Source organism: Alligator mississippiensis, chromosome 2 (genome assembly GCF_030867095.1).
Source record: "Alligator mississippiensis isolate rAllMis1 chromosome 2, rAllMis1, whole genome shotgun sequence".
Classification (NCBI taxonomy): Eukaryota; Metazoa; Chordata; order Crocodylia; family Alligatoridae; genus Alligator; species Alligator mississippiensis.
The window spans coordinates 5,627,798-5,651,663 of record NC_081825.1 but is presented as its reverse complement, the minus strand read 5'-3'; the positions used below and the strand labels follow the sequence as shown (position 1 = coordinate 5,651,663).

General features: G+C 45.8%; 1 protein-coding gene and 1 long non-coding RNA gene across 7 annotated transcripts in view; one reads left to right on the top strand and one right to left on the bottom strand.

Moving 5' to 3' along the window:
- The window catches only part of ALMS1 (ALMS1 centrosome and basal body associated protein), a 114,281-nt gene extending 95,130 nt beyond the window's left edge, over positions 1 to 19,151 (bottom strand). For all 5 annotated transcript variants that reach the window (XR_009459663.1, XR_009459664.1, XR_002092815.2 and 2 more), the window contains exon 1: positions 19,069 to 19,151. Coding sequence is in view for 2 of the 5 variants with exons in the window: in XM_019495663.2 (XP_019351208.2) it covers positions 19,069 to 19,095 (27 nt within the window). In the remaining 3 variants the exon portion in view is untranslated. The remainder of the gene's footprint in view (positions 1 to 19,068) is intronic.
- A 231-nt stretch (positions 19,152 to 19,382) lies between these two features.
- LOC132248465 (uncharacterized) lies at positions 19,383 to 22,333 on the top strand. Of its 2 annotated transcripts, XR_009459662.1 has the most exons (3): positions 19,383 to 19,522; positions 20,051 to 20,431; positions 21,895 to 22,333. It is a non-coding gene; the product is annotated as an uncharacterized LOC132248465 (long non-coding RNA). The 2 variants fall into 2 exon arrangements; XR_009459661.1 differs by having other exon boundaries at positions 20,051 to 22,333.
- The last annotated feature ends 1,533 nt before the right edge of the window (positions 22,334 to 23,866 follow it).

Genomic DNA, 23,866 nt, shown 5'->3' with positions numbered 1-23,866 from the left:
TGCCTGTGTCCTTAGACCAACGCGGCAACAACCACCAACCCCATATTATCAATGGCAGGAACCTAAGAGCAAAATAGACATACCCAACCCTTGCACTAGCTGTCTGAGTACAAGCAACAGGTCAAGGGACCAAGCTCCCCCCCCGCCCAGATATGTACCATGAAAATTCTTAATACAGTAAAACACCAGGGAGATTTACATTCCCACAGCAAAAAGGGAAGATTGTGAATTGGAGGCGACAAGGCAGAGAACGATCTCAAAACAAGGGGTGCGGCTGAGAAAAGAGACTGCATAATATGACACTGATTTTCAAAGCAACCTATTGTTAACAAACATTAATGAAACAGTTCTCACGACTGCACTGGTTTAGCACTAGTGGCAATAGGGACAGGGACAGATCATCGCCTCTTTCTTCAGTTTAACATGCCATCTTTCAAGCATTTTTTCCTTGCTTTTGAAGAGAGAAGTAAGCGTACCACTCGCTACTGCACCTGAATGGCAGGGAAGAACAATGAGGCTCTGTTGTGGCATTTGCCCCTATTATTCAGGCTTGCCAGGGGTTTGACTTTTCTCTGCAGCCAAGAGAAGGAACAAAAGAAATATCACTCGATATTGTAGCACAAAAGAGCAAATGCTGTAGACTAGAAAAGGATTTAAAATAAAGAAGTAAGTTGCAAGCTCTCAATGACCACAGAGCCTTGAAGTGCTAATAACGTGTGACAACAAATTGCAACTTCTTCAATGTTTTATGAAAATATACAAGACCGAATTCACCTGGGTGTAACGCCCTGGGTTTGAAAGAGTAAGTGAGCAGAAGGCTGAATATGGCCTGCTCTTGTTGCAAAGAAGGGCAACGGCATCCTGGGCTGCATGGGTAGGAGCGTTGCCAGCAGTTCGAGGGCAGTGATTCTTCTCTCTATTCAGCACGGGGGAGGCCACATCTGGAGTCCTGTGTCTAGCTGTGGGCCCCCGCTACAGAAAGAAAGTGGACACATTGGAGAGAGTCCAGCGGAGGGCAATGAAAATGATTGGGGGACATGACTAGTGAGGAAAGGCTAAGGGAAATGGGCTGACTGAGTCTGCAGAAGGGAAGACCGAGGGGGATTGAATAGCAGCCTTCACCTCCCCGCAGGACGGCTGCAAAAAGGATGGAGCTGGGCTGGTCTCAGTGGGGGTAGCAGTGTTTCCTCTAAGCTGTGCAGTGTGCATGGCCATGCAGGTGCACCTGGCAGCACGGCATGAGCACGCCTGTGCACGTCGCACTGCTTAGAGGAAACACCTGGGTGACAGATGACAGGACAAGGAGCAATGGGCTCAAGTTGCAGCAAGGGAAGTTGAGGTTGGATATTAGGAAAAACTCTCTCATGAGGAGGGTGGTGAAGCAATGGAAGAGGTCACCCAGAGAGGTGGTGGCATCTCCATCCTTGGAGGTTTTTAATACCTGGCTCTACAAAGCCTTGGCTGGGATGATGTAGTTGGGACTGGTCCTGCTCGGAGCAGGACTAGATGTGACCTCCTGAGGTCCCTTCCAGCCCTCCTTGTTTGTGATTCATCAGTAAGATTTATGTTAAATGGGTGGGATAGAGGATGACCCAAAGGAATGAATACCCTCCATCAAGGTGCCTTAGTCAACAGTATCAAAGGAGAAAGTTTCTAACTAATGCCGAAGTGGAGTTCCTGCCCCAGCTGTGAAGCCATACCTTGATGCTGGTCTCATCTTCTCCCTAGTTCCTCTGTCTGCATAAAGGGAGAGAAGAGCAACTGCACACAGCCCTGGAGGGAAGTCAGCAATTTCAGCACTTTTAGGGACACAAGGACTCAAAATCCGGTCTCCTGTTTTCACAGGCAACTACATCACAATCCCATTCACAAATTTATCAAGCTCCATTTTACAAATGATAAGATTGTCTGGCCTCGTTACCCCAATTCAAACTGGTCCAGAACTTCATACATCTAATAGAAAGTTGGGTTTATTTTTTTTTAATTTCCAACTTAAACTCATGGCTAATTCATATCCATTTGTCCTTACGGCAACACTGGCCTTTATCTTAAAACAATTCTTTCCCCTCCCGGGTATTTGTCCAGTGCTATATTTACAGAGCAATCAGGTATCCTTTTCCTAGGTTAAGCATGCCAAGATCTTTTGGTCTCCTCATATAAAAAGGACTCTTCCCCCACCCCTAACCACCCTGAAGCTTTTTTCTCCACCTGTTTCTGTTTGAATTAATTTTCCCCTGAAATATGGGTAATTACAATGGTACGCAGTATTCCAATGAGAGGAAAGAAGGCTTGTTATCGCTGATGGCTCTCACCTATACTAGCTGATTCAATAAAAAGCTAATATCTCACCACATAAATATTGCTTCTTTCAAAGAAAGCTGCAAAAATTTCAGGGAAAGGGTTACCGTATCCAACGCAGGAGGTCACGCACAGCCATGATAGACCCAGCTCCAGAATATTTTAGTGTCAAAGATAAATGCATGAAATTAAACAGGTATTTGAGATTTTATCACTAAGAATTCAGATGAATTTGCACCTTCATATTAGCTTAACTGATGCTTAAATGAACAAATGGAAATTAAGATAAGCAGCAGTAAAACAAAAATCAGCTTTAAAGGATTCTCGTATTTAAATGAAACGAACATTTCCTTGCCTACGCAAGGTAATAACGCTATGTACTTGCTGGAACAGAAACATTTTAACATAGAATTTATTTTTTCCCTGCTTATGTGGCTGATTCAGGAATTTCTTTCGACTTCACACACACGTTTTTTTCAATGTGTTTGCCAAATTCTTTACATCTGACGCTTCAATGGTAAGTGATGGAATAAAGAGTCTGTTCAATGTTTTAAAGAACAATTTTTTAACGTTATTCATTAGATTGTTTCATAAATTCTCATAGACAATAGGACTGGAAGGGACCTCGCGAGATCATCGGGTCCAGCCCCCAAATATGCCGCAGACAGTTACCATCCAAAGGCTGGTTAGTGGCCCATGTAACTTAACTGGGATGATCTAGTTGGGGATGGTCTAGTTGGGGATGGTCCTGCTTGGAGCAGGGGTTGGACTAGACGTGACCTCCTGAGGTCCCTCCCAATCCTCCTTGTCTGTGATTCTAACTCTGGATCTCAAATCTAATCCAACTAGACAGATGTGCACATCATAAAAACCATCAATTAAACTGACACTCATGGACATCTTCGTCACTAGTGTCAATGGATACGCCCAAGGCTGGATAGCAAAACTATCCCCTCACTTCTAGTAATACTTTCCTAGGTCAGTATTGAGAAACTAGTAAAAACAATGTACAAGGCCTTGGTCAGATGCACCCAGTGACTCTGAACAAATGGAAAAGTTCACCCCTCTGGGCACTTCACTCTTAAGAACGGTAAATATGATGGTGGGGGAGGTATTTTTTTCTCCAAAATGTGCAATGCCTTAACACAGCCAAACAGCTGCTTTCAAAGAGGGAAGTGCTACCAGCACAACACACCTACATTTCTTTAGTAGCAGTTTAAAAAGGGAAAAAAGAAAGCCCACATCACATACACACGCACACAGGTACAAACACTTCATGCCTTAATTTCAGAAATTTTAGCTCTTGGAGGAACAATCGAGTCAAAACGTCATCCCAGTTCGCCTTCCTCGCGTCTTCCACAAAGTAAGATCACTAAAAGAAATGCATCGTGTGACTTTACTTCGCTGCTAAACAGTTGTGCATGAACAACATAGGGATCTCTTCTTTGAAACCAGCTCTTGATGAAAGTCAGTTTAAAAGCATTATGTTTGCAAAAGGCATATGGTATCATTTAGGAAAATCTCTGCTGGGCTACCTGTTGCATGCACAAGTGGTAATCAGCTTCTAAGAAAAATCATGCTTGTCGCTCAAAACAAGGATAATTAATTAATTAAAATTGATAACTTCCATGCTTCAGGGTTGTTGATGGTAGCTGTGTTGGCCTAAGGAAGGGGCGGGCAATTGTTTCAGGCGGCGGGCCACTTACTGAGTTTTGGCAAGCCATCGAGGGCCTCATGACAGGCAGCTGGGGCAGATAAATATTAATTTTCTACAGTTTTTAGGGGCCCCGCAGGCCAGCTAGAATGGCCTGGCAGGCCCATTTTGCTCATCCCTGGTCTAGGCAAACAAGGTTCTTTGGGTAGATGCAATATCTTTTATTAGACTGACTAAATAGTTGGAAAAACTGACAGCCCACGGGCTGGATCCAGCCTGCGAACTGGGGCTTTACTGGCACTCAGTGGAAGGGGCTTCCCCCATGCTGCAGGAGGGAAAGAAGCAGCGGCAACAGCCAGGATCTAGCTCCCGCATGCCTCTGGCAAGCTGGGTCACTGGCCCAGGGGCTGAAAAGGTTGGCAACTGCTGCTCTAAAGCGTTATTTCACCATCCTGCAACAAGGGATGCTCTTAGCAAGCAGGGGGACAGGCCAGGAGGTGCTCTAGTGCACAGGAGAAAAGTAGCTGCAAAGCAGGTGAACAGGCCGATTCCAGCCAAGCTGCATGATCATTCGTTATAACACGCACACACACACACACAATATTTGGGGGGGGGAGACCCGGACGAGGCCCATTTAATCTGCCATTAGATGGACCCGCCAGCTATAAATCTCTGAATAGCAGCGTCTGCAATAGTAACAGCTCCTGCTTCCGGCCAAGATGCTCAAAGTAGCAAATGGGCACCGTTGGGTCGAAGGTAGTGCTCGTTCCCTATTCCCCAACGTATCGCCTTCTCCCTATATCACATCAGTTTGCTTGGGCTTTGCACAGGGGCCGTGTGTGCGTTGCACCATCCTCCCAAATCCCTTTCGTTCCCATTTTTCATGCTAATCAGTCCTTAGAAGCAGAAGCTCTGCAGGCAACTTTACAGCAGCTTTGAATGAAAATATATTCCAGCGGCTGTTTCATAATTAAATAAGGGCCTTTTATTTAAAATTTATATTTTTTTTAAAAGGTTACAGTTTGGTTTTGTAATGTACTTCTTCAGTCCCGGACAGGTTTATTAATCCCTCTGGAAATTAATAGGGTTGAGTAGAGGACACACACTGACCTAAGGAGGCTAATCTGGAAAGTATGAAGAGGCACGAACAATCTAGTAAAGACTATTAATGAAGGATTAAATGTGAAAGATACTGATACATGAAGTGTGGCTAATTAGGTGGGCGTCCTAGATTAAATTACAATGGATCGGTAATGAGGGCATGTGTTAAATATGCATATAATGAACAGAAAGATGACTGAACAACAAAATGGTGCTCATGATTCCCCCTTTAAATTTACTCTCCTAAACCTCTAGTGAAATTATTTTCCAAGTGAATTTATTATTTAGAAACCTGCCAGCCTGGCTGTCTTAGAGACGGAAACCCTTTTTCAATAAAGCAAGAAATGGCATTGAAGACTTACCTACATTATCTACCTATAAATGGGATACATCATTTTCAGATTGAGAAATACGGCTAAAAAACATGCACATAAAACATCATAGGGACTTGCCATATAATAACCACGTTACCCGCCCTGCAAAGAAAGCAATGTTAACAAAGATGAGACACTTAGGTCTCCCATATCTTCATTTTTACTGGAATCATTTACTACAAGAAGCAAACTAACACCGATAAGGGTGCTGGTCCTGACCTTGAAAAGACTCTTGCTGACATCAGTTATATTTGGAGAAAGCAGTGAAGTTGGAAAAATCTTTTGAGGAAAAATGACTACAGAATAGTACAAAAAGAATAAAGAAGGGAAAAATGAACTGCAAGCTGAGCCCTTTTGGAGCAAAAATTGAAAACCCTAAAAAATAAATTCTCCCCTAAACGCTTGACTCTAGCAGGACGCATTGTATTCCCTCCCCAATGAAGAGCTTTGAATGCTGAACAGCCTAATCCAGGGATGCTCAGCCCCTGGCCTGTGAAGCCATGTCATCAAGCCACAGGGCTCCTCAGGGATCTGAAAATTTGGGGCTGGGGGAGTGGCAGTGGTGTTAATTGCCATTGCAACTGGAAAATTTCTGGACCCAGGCGGAGCCTCGTGGGTGGACACATGGCCCCGTGTGCTAGATCAGGTGCGTGGAGCAGAGGCAGTGCTGCCCAGATCAGGTCCTGCACGCGGCAGGATGTGGGCAGCGTGCGGCTAGATCCAGGGGGCCAAAAGGTTGAGCACTGCTGGCCTAATCCAAAAAACACAAAAGAAACAGAGCAAGGCTGAATCAGGCATGGATGCACTATGGAAACCTGTGCCGCTATCGGCCAATACCAGATATAGTATCATTTGCACCGAAACCTAGAAAGTGTTCGTGGCATTTCCACATTGACGTGAAAATGGTGGTGAAACCTCAGTGAATTACGCTTTTTTTTTTTTTTTTTTATGAGCAGCCTAATCACCATGTCATTATGCCCAATACTGGAAGAGGATAATCTAAGAGCTTTTAACTAAAAAAGGCACCTTGATGGGTGAGGGAATCAAGACAACAGCAATAATGAATACTCACTGGGCCTCCTATCCAAGGCTCTCAGCATTTTACACGGCTTCACAGCACCCCGTGAGAGGTAGAGATGTTCTTTTTAGCAACAAGAAACCTTAGGTTCAAAGAAGATAAATGACATGCCCAACATCATACTGTGCGAGTAAGAGCCAGGGTTAGAAACCAGTTCTCCTAACTCCCAGTCCCCAATCTACTGTGCGGCATCCCATATTTGAAAGTCTAAGGAATGACCTATTCTTCTGCCTTGGAGATACAGCAGCGGAGCATATAAATAAAGGGCAGTCAACAAAGGGAGATGAAAGAAGCAGAAAACAAAAGTATGCTCAACTTTTCAGAGAGAACAAAGGGACAGATCCAAGCCGCTCACCTAATGCCTGCAAGATTCATTTGTGGTTTTTATCTAATGACTCTTTAAACTGAATTGCATAAACCATCCTGGGAACGGGAACTACAACTGAGACCCTCCCTTTTCCCAGGGGACAGCGTTCATCATTACAGAAACGTGCATGGAATAACAGCAATCAGCTAAAGTGAAGATGCAAATCTTCGAGACTTGTGTGCTATCGACGCTGCTTTACGGTTCAAAAACATGGACGACAGAAGCTAGGCTCATCAAGAGACTGAAAAGCTTCCTTGTCTGCGTAAGATCCTGAAAATAAACTAGGAAGACAGAATACCAAACACAGAAATACTGGAGCATGCAGGACTGAGACACTTAGAAACCACTATCAAGAAGAGGAGGTTAAAATGGACCAGTCAGGTCAGGGGAATGAGAGAAGACCATATCCCCCCAGAGTATTTTGTACCTAGGAGATTCGAGATGACTCTAGAAAGCAGAGTCACCCTCTACGTCGGCACCAGGATGCATGCAAAAATGATCTCAAGTCATTCAACATCAACGCAGAAGAAGATCTCAAGTCATTCAACATCAATGCTGGGAAGAGCGTGCAGAATCCCATCCGATATGGAGGGAACATCTGGCATTGGAGGCAGCTCAACAAGAAGTGGTTTTGGTCCAGAGGATGGAAGCAAAGCGAGAAAGAAGCAAGCAGCGTGCTGTAAACTTGGACTCCAACTCCGACAACACACGGATCTGTCAAACTGGTAACAAGCTGTCTCGCTTTCCAATTGGGCTCGTCAGCCACAAGCGGATTCAGCAGGCATCTGACTAGACCTCCTACGTGGACACCAGAATCCAAAGGATTCACGGTTGCCTACTCCTGCCTTTATCGCTGGGCTAGAGTCGGGCCCCCTCCTGCTTGTTCTGTTCTCTGGTCCCAGGACTTACTTCCCTGACAAAGGAGTAGGCCAGCTACAACAGGAGAAGTGGAAGGCATATCCACCCACCCAAGGCTATCTAGTCCAACGGTTAGGGCACTTAAGATGTGGAAAAGGTGGGTTTAACTCCGCTCGGACTGAAGCGGGCCTAGAACCAAGCCTTGCACTTTCTAGACAACCATTATGTCATGCAAAAGTGGTCCCCACCCACCACGAGTGTGCACTGCATGCAACGCTGTACTGAATCAAGGCTGTTGTGCTTAGATCAGCACCCTCCTAGGAACCCAGAGATCAAGCCCATCCAGGAACTCAAGCAGAGGTGCTCAAACTAGATCACTTCCAGTTTATGCTCAGAAACAGAAGCCTCATGGTTGGATCCTACACACCTTGACACAGGCCAAAAAGAAGGGCCTCCAGTTGCAGCAAGGGAAGTTTAGGTTAGATATTAGGAAGAATCATCTCACGAGGAGGGTGGCGAAGCACGGGAACAGGTTACCCAGAGAGGTGGTGCAGTCTCCATCCTTGGAGGTGTTTAAGACCCGGTTAGACAAAGCCTTGGCTGGGATGATGTAGTCGGGGCTGGTCCTTCTTGGAGCAGAGGGTTGGACTAGATGTGACCTCCTGAGGTCCCTTCAACCTTCATTTTCTATGACTCAGTGATTGCAATACCCTGGAGGTCTGGGATGATGTAGCTGGGGCTGGTCCTGCTTGGAGCAGAGGGTTGGACTAGATGTGACCTCCTGAGGGCCCTTCCAGCCCAAATTTTCTATGATTTTAAGTGTCCAAGAAGTTGCACAGCCACCAAACAGAATTATTCTGGAACTCGGGCAGAACTTAGGGAAGCATCTACATGTGCACTTTAACGTGCATTAGCCTATTTGAATGTGCATTAAAGCATTGCAAAAAAAACATGCTCTTTAGTGAATGCACATTAAAGTAAGTTAATTCATCTTTTTTCTAGTACCTCACAATAGAGGAACTACATTTAATGCGCAGTACCTAAAGTGCGTTAATAAACATGTAGATGCATGCTAGATGCCTAAGTCCCATGTCAGCACCTAACCTCTCACCTAAAGTACATACTGTGTTACATTGAGCTACTCAAATATGAAAAAAATAATTGCTTAATTAGGACTTTCCATGTAAGCAATTGCTGCATGTGCCGCTGGGATATCATGAAATCACAAATCAGAGGAGAAGGTGCCTGCACAGTGGAGAGCTGGAGAATAGAGATTTACAAATCAAGACTTGTATCATGAAACAATCTGAAACACTCCCATCTCAATAGGAAAGATACAGAAAAGGAAGGGAAGGGAGAGCATCAGTAACACGTGTGATAGCTGCTGGAGGTCACTGTTGTGTCTTGTTAGTTCCCCACTTTCTGTCTTATTTCCTTCTCCCACTTTTTTCCACTTAGATTTCATTGTTTAAGATCTCCAGTTATCCCTTTGGCGACACTTCTTGGGGCTAAGCCACTGACCTTTTTGCAAAGCATTCTTTTGAAGAAAGCATTTGAACAAGGAAGAAAGAAATCAAGACCACGATGAGACAGAGCCACCTCTGTAGCTCGTTGTGAACTTTTCAAAGATTTTTCCCGCCTCCCTTACAAAGGTGTCAGTGCATCTAACCCACCATGCTCCTTGGAAAACAAGGATGGCCGAAAGAATGCAATTCTTCGGAGAGGTATGAGATTCCCTTGTTCGGCTTAACAAAGCGAAAGTTGAGAGGATGCAATTACTTTATGTAAACAAATCTGCAGAGTTAATAGCAGAGACGAAGAGCTATTTAAATTAGAGAACCATACTGGCTCCAGATCAAACAGCCATGAACAGATCGCAAACACATTCAGACGGGAAAATAGAAGGTTTTCAGTACCGTGAAACATCAGAATGGTTTTCCAAGCTGAGTCGTGGAGACAAAACCTCCAAGGATAGAGATTGCACCACCTCTCTGGGTAGCCTGTTCCAGTGCTTTACTACCCTCCTAGTAAGAAAATCCTTCCTAATATCCAACCTCAACTTCCCTTGCTGCAGCTTGAGCCCATTGCTCCTTGTCCTATCATCTGCCCACACTGAGAACAGTCCAGCTCCATCCTCTTTGCAACCTCCCTGCAGGAAGTTGAACCCATACCACCATATGGACTGCCCTGAACCGGAGACACCAGAGCTTCCCGATTACTGGACCATTTAGCCCCCCTGGCTCATTCAGCTTGAGGACCCAAATGCCCCAAAAGCTGGACAGTCCACCTTTCCTAGAGCCTCAGAGCTTGTCTCTACTGTTGTAGCAACGGGTCATGGGGAAGAAGGGGCTGAGTATGTCCCACCCGTACAAGTGGACTGACATGCCCCAGGTGCAGTAGTTCACCCATGACACAGATCCAGGCTCATGCCAAAAACAAGGCCCACCAGGGACCAAAGACTTCAGGGTAGGCACTAGAGGCAAAGCAGAGTAGCCTCACTGGCTAACTTCCAGGTCTGAAGCGTATCAGTGGACTTGGATGGGCTGGATGTGTTCAGCTCTTATCTCCCGGGACACTCACGGCTGCTGTGTTATAGATAAGGCGTAGAAGTCCCCAGGTCCCAGGGCTGGGGCAATAGAAGATGGTTTCAGGTTGGATGTAAGGAACAACTTATTTACGGTACAGGGGACCAGAGTCTGGACTAGACTTCCCAAGGAGGTGCAGTCCCAACCTTGGAAGTCCTCAAGAGACCAAACAGACCCCTTGCTGGGATCATCTGACCTCAGCAGTATTCCTGCCCAGATCAGGGGGATTGGACTCAGTGATCTTTTGAGGTCCCTTCCAGCCCTTCATTTCTGTGATTCTTTGACATTATTTTGTTCAGTATCACTACTGCTATTCGGTGTAGCCGGAGAGTAACCAGCAAGCAAAGCAGCCAAGGGTCTCAAGAACTATATTTCTATCCAGACACAGTTGGTGTTTCAAAAAACAAACACTGTTCAGAAGTTTCAAATAGGTCATAAATCCCCGAGAACCAGAAATTCGGAGTATCGGATGGCTTGGCATAAACTGAAATATAATACTTTAGTCGAAGACGGGAAAAAAAAAATCATCCTCATTGAGACTCTGAATCAATATTGGCTCAGAAGGAACACTGTCATCTTCTGAACCAATATTTCTTCCTACAATGTTAGGCTTTTCCTGGCAAGCCTCCCATTCAAGAACCAACCGAGCTTAATTCCACACTTTCAGCTCATAAACATCTTAGCTCGAGGTGGCGGAGGCCACACATTTATTATTAGGTATCGTTCTTCATACTGGCATCTCTACGAAGTATTAGCAATGCTGAAGGCGAGCTTCTTTTTCTCCTTTTTAAAGAAACTGATAGTGTTAATAAATGCCAAACAAAAAAACAACGCCTCTTTAAAGAATGCTAATTAACTAGAACCTCCTGGGCTAGCAGCTGGAGAAAGCCAGAGAAACAGGCAATGGCACAGTCTTGTGTTGGTTTTTTTTTTTTTAAATGCAGCTATTAAAGAGCAATGCTGCAGGAATATAAATGATCAAGCAGCTCTGCCATTTGATATTAGCACCATGTGCACTAGGCTAGGATTCAGCTTCGCTGCGGCATGCAAAACAGTCACAAGAAGAAAATAAACTCGCATTTGCTAAATTGGAATAATTATTTTTGATGGTTTGTGTGTAATTCAGCTCAAGTGAAGGAAGTCTAACAATTTTTTTTTGCCTCGACATCCAGCAGTGCAGGAAGTTAGTTCTCACTGGATGTTGCTGTGTGTATAGAGAGGCAAACATCTATCATTTACCATGTGTGACGGAGAACTAGAGGGATCCAGGCCAAATGAACTCCCTAGGTGAAGAGTGAAACAGTAAACAAGTGGATCTCCCGCACCATCAAAATCATCATGTAGGAACAAGATTTAAACAGAACTACTCATATGATAAATGCAGAGTACTGCGGTTATGATTTCAAGAACACACAAAAAAGTCTGGAAAGTTAAAAACCAAATGGTCCATTTTCGGTTTGAAAATCATTCTCATTTCAGTAAAATAATGCATTACTGAATAAGGTATTGACTTGTATGGTTTATAACTCAATTAAGATGATGGTGGACTCTCAGACACACGGGGTTGAACTGCACCTTAGGAAATCATCTAGTTCTTGTACATCTCCCTCTACTGAGGCTTGATAAGTTTGCTTAAACTAATGATTCTTAACCAAAGTACCTTGGGATGTTCTGAGGTCCTTTAAAGGGGGTAAAAGAGGGCATTTAATATTAGGGTTTATGCCTGAGGAAGAGCGTTTGTCCCCCAAAATTTGCAAAGAACAATTTTTTCCAACTATTTAGTTGGTCTAATAAAAGATATCACATCTACCCATAGACCCTTGTCTGCCACGTTATATTAGCAATGGTAGATGGTTCAAACATCTACATGGGATGCACAAGATACGCTCAGAGATTTCAAATAGGAATTCAGTGTCTAAAACGGTCTGGCTTATTGCAGTCTGAATTCTTTGCAAGAAAAGAATAGCTCTGTTATTTTTCCAAAGTCCAAAAAACAAGTGAAAGCAAAGAGCTGACATTTTCCAAGGGGTGCCTCAAATCGAGGAAGATTGAGTACCACCGACCTTGGCCAAGCCTGCCAGGTGCCTGGATTAGCCGTTCTTACCATCCTCCAGCGAAGGAGCTGCCACAGATCACTGGGGAGGTTATTGCAGTGCCTCGCTGCTGGTACAATTAGGGAGTTTGTCCTGATATCCAACCTAAATAGTCTTTCCTGCAAATTAAGCCAATTGCTTTTTGCTCCATTCGCAAGGACCACGGAGAGCAACCACCATCCTCTTTACAATGGTATTACATAAGATTATCGTTACATCTCTTCCCCACCAATTTAGTCTTCTGTTTCCTGAACTATAATAAACCCAGTTCTTTCAGCCTCTCCTCGCGTATCAGGCTTTCCTAAACTTCCAGTCCTTTCACTGCTCTCCTGCAGGCTCACTCCAGTTTATCTACATTTTTTCCTTTAAAGTATGGTGCCCAAAACCTGGTACCAGTGCTCAAACTTCACTAGAATCAAGTAAAATGGAATATTTACATTCTGCATCTTCAATAAAAGTCTCCTGTTGAGATCAGGGGTATAGGTTGTAGCCACGTTGGTCTAAGGCAGGGGCGGGCAATTATTTTGGGCGGAGGGCCGCTTACTGAGTTTTGGCAAGCCATCAAGGGCCACATGACAGGCAGCCAGGGGCGTATCAATATTAATTTTCTAAATTTTTTTAGGGGTCCCGCAGGCCAGATGGAATGGCCTGGCGGGCTGCATTTTGCCCACCCCTGGTCTAAGGACATAGGCAGACACAGTTCTTTGGTTATATCCGATATCCTTTATTAGACCAACTCAAATAGCTGGAAAAATTCTTCTTTGCAAGGTTTCGGGGATAAACACCCTTTGTCAGGGTGCTTTTTCTGCATCAAACTGTTGACTCGTGATTAGCTTTTGATGCATTATAACCCTGAGATTCTCTTCTTCTCTAGTGTTGTCTAGCCCAGGGGCCAGCAACCTTTATAAGCTGTGGGCAGAAACAACCCAGCTCCAGTCTGGCAAAAGATGGGTAAGTCTTTGGTGGTGCACCAGTAACAGGGGCAAGTTGCCTGTGCCCGTGTTGGGACCTGTGCCTACGCCGCTATCCCTTCTCCCGGCCCCCCTGCTCCCTGGCTGGGAGACAGAAGGAGCTTCCAGCTGGAGTGGAGCTGCGCCCATGCCTTCGCTGCTTCTCTAGGATTTTGCCCGTCTTTCCTGAACTTCGCCTTGCTGGTTTCAGACCCTCTTTCCACTTTGTCAAGATCACTTTGAATTCTGATCCCGTCCTCCAACGTGCTAGCAACTTAGTGCCACCCATACATGTAATAAATGCCTTTTCTGTATCATCGTCCAAGTGAACGATGACGCTGTTGAACAGAACGAGGCCCGGGAGACGCCCCTGAGCAACCCCCCACCCCCCATTTAGCTACTTGAATACCAAAGAGCAGATAAACAAGCCGACTATATTTCCCTTATTTGCATATGAGGGTCACATGACAGAGTCCAACGGTATCCAAAACACTCTCCTCTTCTCACCCTCAAGGCCGGTTAAATATGGAAATTAGTTATTTTGACACAATTTGTTCATAACAAATCTATATCAACTGTTGTTACCTTGTTCTCCAAGTGCTTATAAACTCTAAATCTTTTGTTCTGTTATTGTATTAACATCATTCCCGTTGCTTTACTTACGTTACGGAGTAATGAGTTCAACACAAGAATTGATTGATGGCAACCTTATTCGGATTATTCAAAGCACGCACATCTGCACATTTAGTTAAATGCGAGTTTCAAGCAGTTGTTTTAGCACTATGAGATTTGAACACACCAAAAGGGAAGGAGCAATTTTGCAAGCCTTCTGTGCGCACACATCTTTTCACACTGTATTAGACACTTATGCATGTATGTCAAGCTGGATGATCACTGAATAAGCTCATGTGAATCACTTCCGCTAATATGATTTGTAGTATGATCAAAGGCAGTTGTCCTTGAGGACTAAACCTGATAGTTGCCTGAAGCAAGTCAGAGCTGAGCATAAAGAGACTGTGCATTCCCCTAGTGATAATTTCATTTAATGATTTAATAAATCAAAATTTGTTATAAACAAGGATTTGCTCATATTTTCTAAATTACTGCAGAGCTTCCTCTGGGATACAGGAAACCTACTGAGTGGAGAAAAGCCAAAGCCTGGGGTTTCCCAGCACATTGTGATTATATAGGTAGTGCAGTGCAGATCTCACACCACTTGGAGTCAGCAACCCTCATGACAAAATTCTTTATAGACGAAGGGGGGAGAAGACAACAGCCCCTCTTTGCTGAAGGCACATGGAAAAGGGCCAGCAATTAAGCTGCCCAAAACATGGGGCCACCCCAGAAGACTAAAAAGGGAGAGATTTCTCCAGGTTGCATGAAACATCTGAGAGTGTATCCTTCCTCTTCCACAAACTGGTAGATGACAGAGCGCTCCAAGATTGAGAGGTCTGCATCGGAAAGGCAAAACAGTGATAGCAGAGCAACCTTCAGCCAAAATTATTGCAAAGATTGCACATACGTAGAAATAAATCACTTTGGCTCCACATCGGTGTAGCTGCATCTCACTGCAACACAGCAATTTAAACTTTGCACATAGCCAGAATCAGTCTGCAGCAGGGGTCGGCAAAAAGGCAATTATCCACATGGGCCGGACTTGCAGGCTGCCGGGAAATGCAGTCCATTGCGGGCCAGAATTTACCCACCCCTGTACTGACACTACAGGCACTTGTACACGTGATGATTTGCCCATACACACATGATGAAAATTGCTATTTGTAGAAAATCTAAAGGAGAAAATAAAGGATACCCCATCCAACTGAAACTGCAGGATACTTTTTAATGTGATTTGATTTTTGCCTAGATAGAAGCCCAGCATTAAGCCCATTTATGAAGTGAATTGAAAAACATTAAGTAATTAGGTTCTGTTCTTATCGAAATCAATAGCAGAACTCCCACTGTTTGTTCAGGTGCAGGGTTAAAGATCACCCATCTGTACAATGCGTCATCTCCCCCAAAAAAAACACAGACTAACTGCTATTGCTTGTCACACTCAAGTGCAAGAGTTTGATTTATTTTTAAAAATGAAATGTTTACTTCATGGGTACTAGCATTTCCTCTTCGTTTTTTGCTTTTGGCATGATGGATACAGCTAAGTGAGGTAAACACTACATATGTAGGAAGATGTTATTATTACTATTACTCCTGTAAAAATATGGTGGGATCTTTCACGATCAGGACAAATCAGAGTATCTGCATGAGGGTCTTGTCACATATTTATAGCACAGCAAATGTTACCAAGAGTTACAACCTGTTCTTAGCAGTCACACACACATTGCCAGCCTTAACCATGGGCACACACTGGAGTCTCCAGCCAGCTGTGATCCTGAGGCACTGATGGGATCCAGCAGCAGGGGCAGCGCCATCTCCCAGGCTGGGTCTCTGCCACTGGCAGCAGGAAGAGGGAGGCATAGCCCTTGGAGAAGATGCAGGAGGAGGGAGGCAAAGCCCTTGGAGAAGATGCAGGAGGAGGGAGGCAAAGCCCTTGGAGAAGATGCAGGAGGAGGGAGGCAAAACCCTTGGAGAAGATGCAGGAGGAGGGAGGCAAAACCCTTGGAGAAGATGCAGGAGGAGGGAGGCACAGCCCTTGGAGAAGATGCTGCCCCTGCTGCTGGATCCCACCAGCACCCCGGGATCCGAGCTGGTTGGAGACTCCAGTGTGGTCCCACGGTTGAGACCGACCATCAGATGCTTGTCCGTCCTGGCCCCGCACCACACCGGAGTCCTGAATCAACTCTCTGGTGCCGCTGGGCTGGGACTGACCGTCAGCCGATTGCACCAGAGCCAGGTAGCGACTCCGATGTGGTCCCAGGGCTGGGACCGACAAGCAGCTTTTTTTCCATTTCAGCCCCAGCACTGCACCAGAGGCAGTTTGAGACTCCTGCGCGTCCCTGGGGTTTGGACCAACAATCAGTCAATTGTAGGTCCCAGTCCCAGAACTGCAAGTGATCTTATTATCTCTGTGGAGCCGTCCAACCGTCACTCAAAACATGTTACTTAATCCCATCTGGAGATACTCCTTGCTGAACAAAAGCATAATGTTGCTATAATACAATATTATGCAAACCCTGCTTGAACACCTGGATGCTCAATTCTTAAGCACGATTAACACATGTTAAACATCTCAGGCTAACACAGGCCTCCCATGTGAAGTGAAATACTAAAGGATGTATTGTGCACATGCTGATTATGGCCCCAACACCTTAATACATCCATCAAACATTTATATGGTCTCAGAAAGAAAACCTGTATAGTTACACACACCACCCACAGACATTCAAACCACTGAAAGCACAACATTTCCTACCTTAAAACAATAAAAAAAATCAAAAAGTAGCTTCCATAGTTAGAGTTATACATCAATTTTCATTCTAATAGGAATTATTTTGTCTATTTGACTCTGTAGGCGCCTATAAGATGACTGCTGTAATATGCCTTCATGGCCAAAAGCTTTATTCGGTACTCTCAAGTGCTCAGCAACCTCGAATAAGATTGAGCAACAACTTCTGAAATACAAACCCCAAACAGGAATAGAGCCAGGAATTTGTTGCAGGTCTTCAGCTCTGAGCTGTCAGTCTACAGCAGCGGTTCTGAACCAGGGGTACATGTACCCCCAGGGGGTACACAAGATATATGTCATACATTGTCTAACACAGGTCGAAGGGCCTAAAAACACATCTTGACAATTGAAAGGGGGTACGTGAAGTCTCACTCTGAGAACAAGGGGTATGTCGACTGAAAAAGGTTCAGAACCACCGGTCTAGAGAACGGATCGCTGCTGTTATTAATCTAAGTTCACCTATTCTGATACCCAATTATAAAATATAGCATGGTTTTCATGAAACCCTAGTGCTGATCTCTGGTGTAACTGCTACCCTCGTTCCTGCGACAAAGCTACAGGTCGCTAGAACTGCGCATTTGCCTCCATGCAGCAGCAACCTACTTCTTCCCCTGCTACTTGTTCCAGAAACAGGCAAATGTAACGCACACAAGCGCCCGGGACTTTAATGCTACCAGTTTCAAACACGTAACCAGAGCTGCCTATCCCGATTCCTGCTCAAAAACCTCCAAAGGCTTCTTTCAAATCCTTACCCAACCATGAACAAATAGTGACCCACTTAAGTTCACCGCCTTTTATACAACAAAGCAAGCCTATAATGTCTTAGGTTGCTCACCTCAGTCTTGTATTAAAGAGACAAAAGTTTTCCACTGTTTTTAACGTCTTTCCCTTTTTATACCATTTGCACTTAAAGAAAAACAGTTTCTTCCTACTTAATCTTCTTTATTTGAGCGAATGCTCGTTCCTGCCTCCCCTTCACCTTTCCATCGGGACTGATGCGAAAGACACATCCATCAGCAAGCTGAGCTTCAAAAGTTACACAAACTAACATTACAAGCTTGCAATTCAACCGCCTCCAAAAGTCTCTACAAGCCAAGCACTAAGGTCCTGATCCTGCACTGACTCGTGTCATTATAGATGAATACATGCTTAAAGACTGCAAAAACCAGGACCCGAGTCAGCTGGGACGGAGAATCCACCTAGCAGTTAGGACAATTATTTGCAACTTTGCAATTTGCAACCTGAAAATAATGCACAAAAAAAAGTAAACAAACAATAAAAACAGATTTGACAAGTCCTTTCGACTAAAACGGTGTTAGGTGCTATTTACTTTTTTAACAGGGAAGTAGATTTCTTTTGGACTGGCCTGCTATAAGAGTCCCACGCAAGTACGCCCCTGTTCTCCCGACACACCCCAGTTTCCCCTGGCGCCTGCTGTGGGTGCCCAAGCTGGAAAGTCTCACCCGATTCCCTGATGTTGCAAAGGGCCTGGGGGCTTTGTGGGGTGTCGTGCATGGGACGGGGCTACTCGCATCCCAAACCAGGTGCCCCCAAATTGTCGGGTGCTTCTCAGCCCCCTCCGTAGACCCCCGTCCGGCACCGTGGCAAGCGCAGCCTCGAGCGCGGTGCCTCCGACGTGCCCAGCAACGTCGCACCCAGGGACCATCTGTGCCAGAGGCAGCACCGCCCGGGCTCCCGGGCCCCCGGGGCGGAGACGGACGGGCAACCTGCGCGTGCGGCACGCGACAGATCAGGCAGGGCAGCAGCTTGTAGGACACGGAGCAGAAAGCAGAGCAGTAGAGCAGGTGGGGAGCACCGGGTAGGAAGCAGAGGAGATCAGGTGGGGAGCGCAGAGCCGGGAACAAAAAGCAGAGCAGTGGATCAGGTTAGGAGCACAGGGCCAGGAGCAGAAAGCAGAGCAGCGGATCAGGTGAGGAGCAAAAAGCAGAGCAGTGGATCAGGTGAGGAGCAGAAAGCAGAGCAGTGGATCAGGTGAGGAGCAGAAAGCAGAGCAGTGGACCAGGTGAGGAGCACAGGGCCAGGAGCAGAAAGCAGAGCAGCGGATCAGGTTAGGAGCAGAAAGCAGAGCGGTGGATCAGGTTAGGAGTACAGGGCGGGGAGCAGAAAGCAGAGCAGTGGACCAGGTGAGGAGCAGAAAGCAGAGCAGTGAACCAGGTGAGGAGCACAGGGCCGGGAGCAGAGAGCAGAGCAGTAGATCCACGAAGGAACACGGGGCCGGGAGCGGGAAGCGGAGCGGCAGGGGGTGGGGGTGGGGGTGTGGGTGGGAGAGGGCCCCCCCGCCGTACTCACGGGGCCGGGGCCGGGGCCGTGCTCCATGCCGCTCCGCTCCCGGGGCAGCGCCGAGCGGGCGGGCAGACGCGGCGGGCTGGCGGGCGGGCCCCCCTACGCATGCGCGGCCACCGCCCTCCGGCCCGTTGCTAGGGACTCGCCGCGCGCGGGGGGCGGGGCTTGGTTCGGCGCGCCACAGGCGGCGCGAGCCGCAGACGTAGGTGGCGTCAGCAACGCGGGGAGGAGGAGGAGGAGGAGGAGGAGGAGCGCATGCGCCGTGGGGGGGGGCCTTCGCTTGCAGCGGACCCGGATATGGCAAAAGGGGCGTGGCCAACTGCCTGAGGCGGGTTGCGTCAGAGTCTGGTCCAAGATGGCGCCGCCCACCCACCTCATGGTGTGACAGCCCCCTGGGCCACACAGGCCTCGCACCACCTGGAGACAGTGCCAGGGGCATCCTTCAGACACCTGCCCGCATGTAATGAGGCCCCCTAGATGTGCACTAACCCGAGATAAAAAATCCCCGCCCAAACCATACCTCACAGGGGGCCGGTGGTTTCTCGGCCTGCAATTCCCTCTTCAAACTGCGCTTTAAGACGTTTCCATGGCTTTTGAAAGGGGCTGGGGGGGGGGGGTGCCGGCGGGGAGGTGCATCATCCCATATAACATGTTTTTATGAAAAAACAAAACCCTGGAAGCTCGATTCATACCCGAAGGGCCTAGGCCTATATAGGCAGCCCTCAGACTTACGACACAATTGATTCCCAAAAACGGCGTCTGAAGTCGAAACCTCATAACTGGGAACCGATTTTCTCATAAGAAACAATGTTATAAATGGGGGGGTTGGTTCCTGAACCAAGGCCCGATACTCAATTTTCACCAAAAATACCCCCAAATTTTATACTCAATCAATTATAGATGAATGATATAGCTACATGAATGTATGTATATTGTAAATTGCAATTGTATTGATTTGGAAAGACTTCTCTGAGGTGACTTTTTGCAGGGGTCCTGACTGGAGACGTCGTCTCAGGAGTCCTGGGTGCAGGGTTTTCCGGCATCTCGTCTGCTTTCGTAAAAGGAAATTTGGACAGACCTTCTCCAGGGAGACGAGCGGCGCGGCAAACTTGTTCGCCGGCGTGGCGTGGCGTCGGATCGAGCGTCGTCAGGTCGAAACTGACCTCAGAAAGTTGAAATAGGGTGTCAATTTATAGACGTCGTAAGCGCGAAACGTTGTAAGTCGAGGGCTGCCTGTATTCGTCATTTTAAGATGGAGGTAGAAACAAATACCAGTGCCTTGGAGCGAGTTACGGTCGCTCCGTGGGACGGTGCAATCGGAGCTGCGTCGCCGGGACCAGCGAACGGACGGCAGAATTGGAGAAGAAAGGTGAGTTTGGATAGTGGAACGTAACGGCCCTTTAAAAGGGGTGGGGGTCATGAAATGCTTGTGCAATGAAGACTTTATTAGGAATCAAGGTTGGGGGGGGTTCGGGAAAATTTTCGTATTCCAGGTCAAATGAGCCAAATCGATTCTGAATCCTCGGTTGAGCAACACTCAAACACTGTATGTGGCGCTAAAACCAGCAAGTATCCTCCACCGACGACTTTTCAGCATGGGATTTCACATACTTCCAAATCCATCCGCGGGCATCCTACATGTACCCCAAAGCCCGGAGGCTTGGGGTTTGGATGCCCCCACGTCTCACTTGCCCTTAACCAAAGGCCACGGGAGCAAGTTAGGGAGGAGTCCCCCGTTTCCATAAGGTCAGCATGTAGCTGAGATCCTCCCACTGGAAACTGGCCGGTGGGTAGCTAATTACAAGACTGGTAGGGCATCCTGTCTGCAGTGCATGAGACGGGGTGCACCTTCCCCTACACACTGCCATTTAAATCCATTTCGGTTCCGGTACCAGACCAGCGCAGTGGCGACACTTGATCTTAACCCACAAGAGGCCAAGAAGCGTTTAGAAGGAATCAGGTATATTTTAACGAGCCATGAAGTCAATAGACTTCCCTTACTGGTGCCCGAATAGAAATGCTGCTGCTCCTGCCGGGCATTTGGTTTCAAACTTTGGGTGGAGCAGGAATCAAAGGAGGATGCAGCTGTATTAATGCACCCCCCCAGATCTGCCCCTGAAGTATTCAATAACCTGATGCAATGCACCGACTCGAACAGATCAAAATTCAGGCAGGGTTTCAACCACCCCCGCCCCAAACAATCTCATAACTGTTTTCATAGAAAAACTCTGCTTTTTAACTAGCTGGCTGTGGTGACGGCACTGTTAAAGTGAGGCCATCACACAACACCATCACAGCCAGAGGGAAAAGGTGTCTTGTGTGGGGCAGGTCTTTAGCCTTGCAAACAAAAGTGCAACAAGGTCCAAGAGTTGGAAGCTGAGGTTAGACAAACTCACCATGGAACCAGCCACAATTTTCTAGCTATCCCGTGTTATGTACACACAAGCTATGAGGGCAATTAAACACTGGAACAGCTTCCTGGGAGAGGTGGTGAATACTTCACAATTAGATTAAATACCTTACTAAAGGGAAATGCTCCAATCTAAGCAAAAACCCTACAATCTGCATGAGCAGTAGGTCTGGCTATAACAGCTGTGAGGGTCCTTTTTAGCCCATGCGTCTGGGATGTCCTGTTAATTCTCTTCCTTCTGTGGAACGAACATAAAGCTGCCTTGCCCTCAAAGTCATCATAACACTTGCAGTGTTTTATGTCAACTGTAATCAAATCTCATGCTTCAGCTGATTGCCTGCAGGGGTCAGGAAGGACTTCACCCCCTGAAGCACAATTGGCCAGATGTTTTCTGGTTTTTCTTTTTTTCTCTTTCCCTGAAGCATCACAAATCGGCCTCTGCTGGAGACAGCACGGAGCGGTGCTCTAAAGGAGCGTGGAGAATGGTTTTAGCTGGTGTGTTCTGACTTGCTAATGGTCATCACATCGTCTGAGTCTGAGCAATAATTTCCCCCCACATCAGACTGATGGAGACCTTGGTGTTTTCTTCCCTTTTTTTTTTTTTTTGGTTTTCTGCTGCAGAAGGAGCATGGACTTCCTGCTAGGATCATCTCTACCTATATCTCATTTAAATAATTTGCACTGAGCCTTGTTGACATCTCATCTCTCCTACGTACTCAGTAGTTTAGTCTTCTGAGGACTGAAATGCTTTGGACTAACTCAAATTATTGGGTTCAATATAGGAGTATCTGGTTGAAATGCAGTAACCGTGTAGGAAGTCTCTGCTAACATTAAATGCTATTAAACTGCTTTTGAATCCTATTTGTGGTGAAGTGGGTATTGAGTGCCTTGTACGCAGCATGACACCATATTATTTAAACACAAACCCCAAAAATAACATCACCAATGAAAGCTTGACAGCTTTGGAGAATGAAGTCATCTTGTAATCCACAAAACTTTTACAACCCATTCTCCTCCGCCAACATCCTTCAAACCTGACCCACAGGAACCCCCTTCAGGTGTGGAAATATTGTTTTCGGGGCAATCCAAGACTATGGGAGACTTTCCATTGATTTCAGTGGGGTTTGGATCAGACCTTTTATTACTATGCCATGTTAATTGAATTCTTGCCTTTTTTTTTCCACCACATGTCAGTTGTGGGTTTTGGTATAAGACACGTATACAGTTGTCAACTAGAAAACCAACTCAGACCCTCCAACTTACTTCACTTAGTTAATCTGCTCTTAGTCAAAGTTGCCTGCCATTGCCATATGCATTCATTTTTTGTGGAGGTCCTAGCGTAAAGTGCAAGCAATTATTATTAAACACAAGGTAAATCAAAACCATGAAGTTATATAAAGGACAACATGCCTTAGAAGAAGTATACAACTATAAAATACTGACGAGTCAATTCATATCTTGAATTAATATTTGAACCTTTCTAGCAAGTACATATAAATTTGTTGGTCTTTTCCTAGCCAGTAAAGTAGCTAAAAAAAATCCCCACTTACGCATATAGCCCAAATTGGGGCTGAGGCTTAAGTGAATAACTGTTTTGGAGTGGGTTCAAAAAGTAAATGCCCCCAGGGGATTTACTAATATATTTTGCTATTAATTACACTGGCCTGTATAAAGAATAGGCAGTGTAGAGTTGTACCTTATGGGCAAACTAAAGCTTTCCATATAAGGAATGCCTCACTTGATTTGAGTGGAGTTACTTCAGATTTATGCTGGTGCATTACAAGCAGAATCTATCCCTGCTGCTGAAGTGCTAATAAAAGTTTCAAATGTCATGTGTAAGAAGGGTGCCGTTTTCTTTTCTGTGCTGTGATTGACTGAAATCGTTCTCTTGTCATCTAATACAGAAATACTGTCATAGCCTTTATTTTTAGAAGAGCAATTCATAAGGAACGAAGGAAAGGGAGAAGGTTGTCTGAATGTTCATCACTTACACATCATGCAGGAAGCGGCTTAAGTCCTTTATTCATTCTCTAACGTTTATGTAGACTTAGGTGTAATATTCTAAATAACTTTGCAACAGGAAAGGTGTTTGAAATGGAGAGTGTAAAAGGCTTAGAAGTGGCACTCTGATTAGGAGCGTATCAGAGAAAACCAGACTTAAATAGCTGGTTATTCCAGGAGTTTTACAGGTAGACTAGTGCAAAGCATTAAAAGCACTGATGAGTGCATCAGATCAATAGTGGTACAGAGTGTACATGCAGTCTCTGAAATTACCAGCACCTTTTAAGAGAAAGTATTTGAAGATCATTTCCTGATTGCTTTAATTGAAAAATAAACTGTAAGCTCTTTGGGGCTAGGGCTGGCACTTGATATCAGTACCTAACACATTAGAGC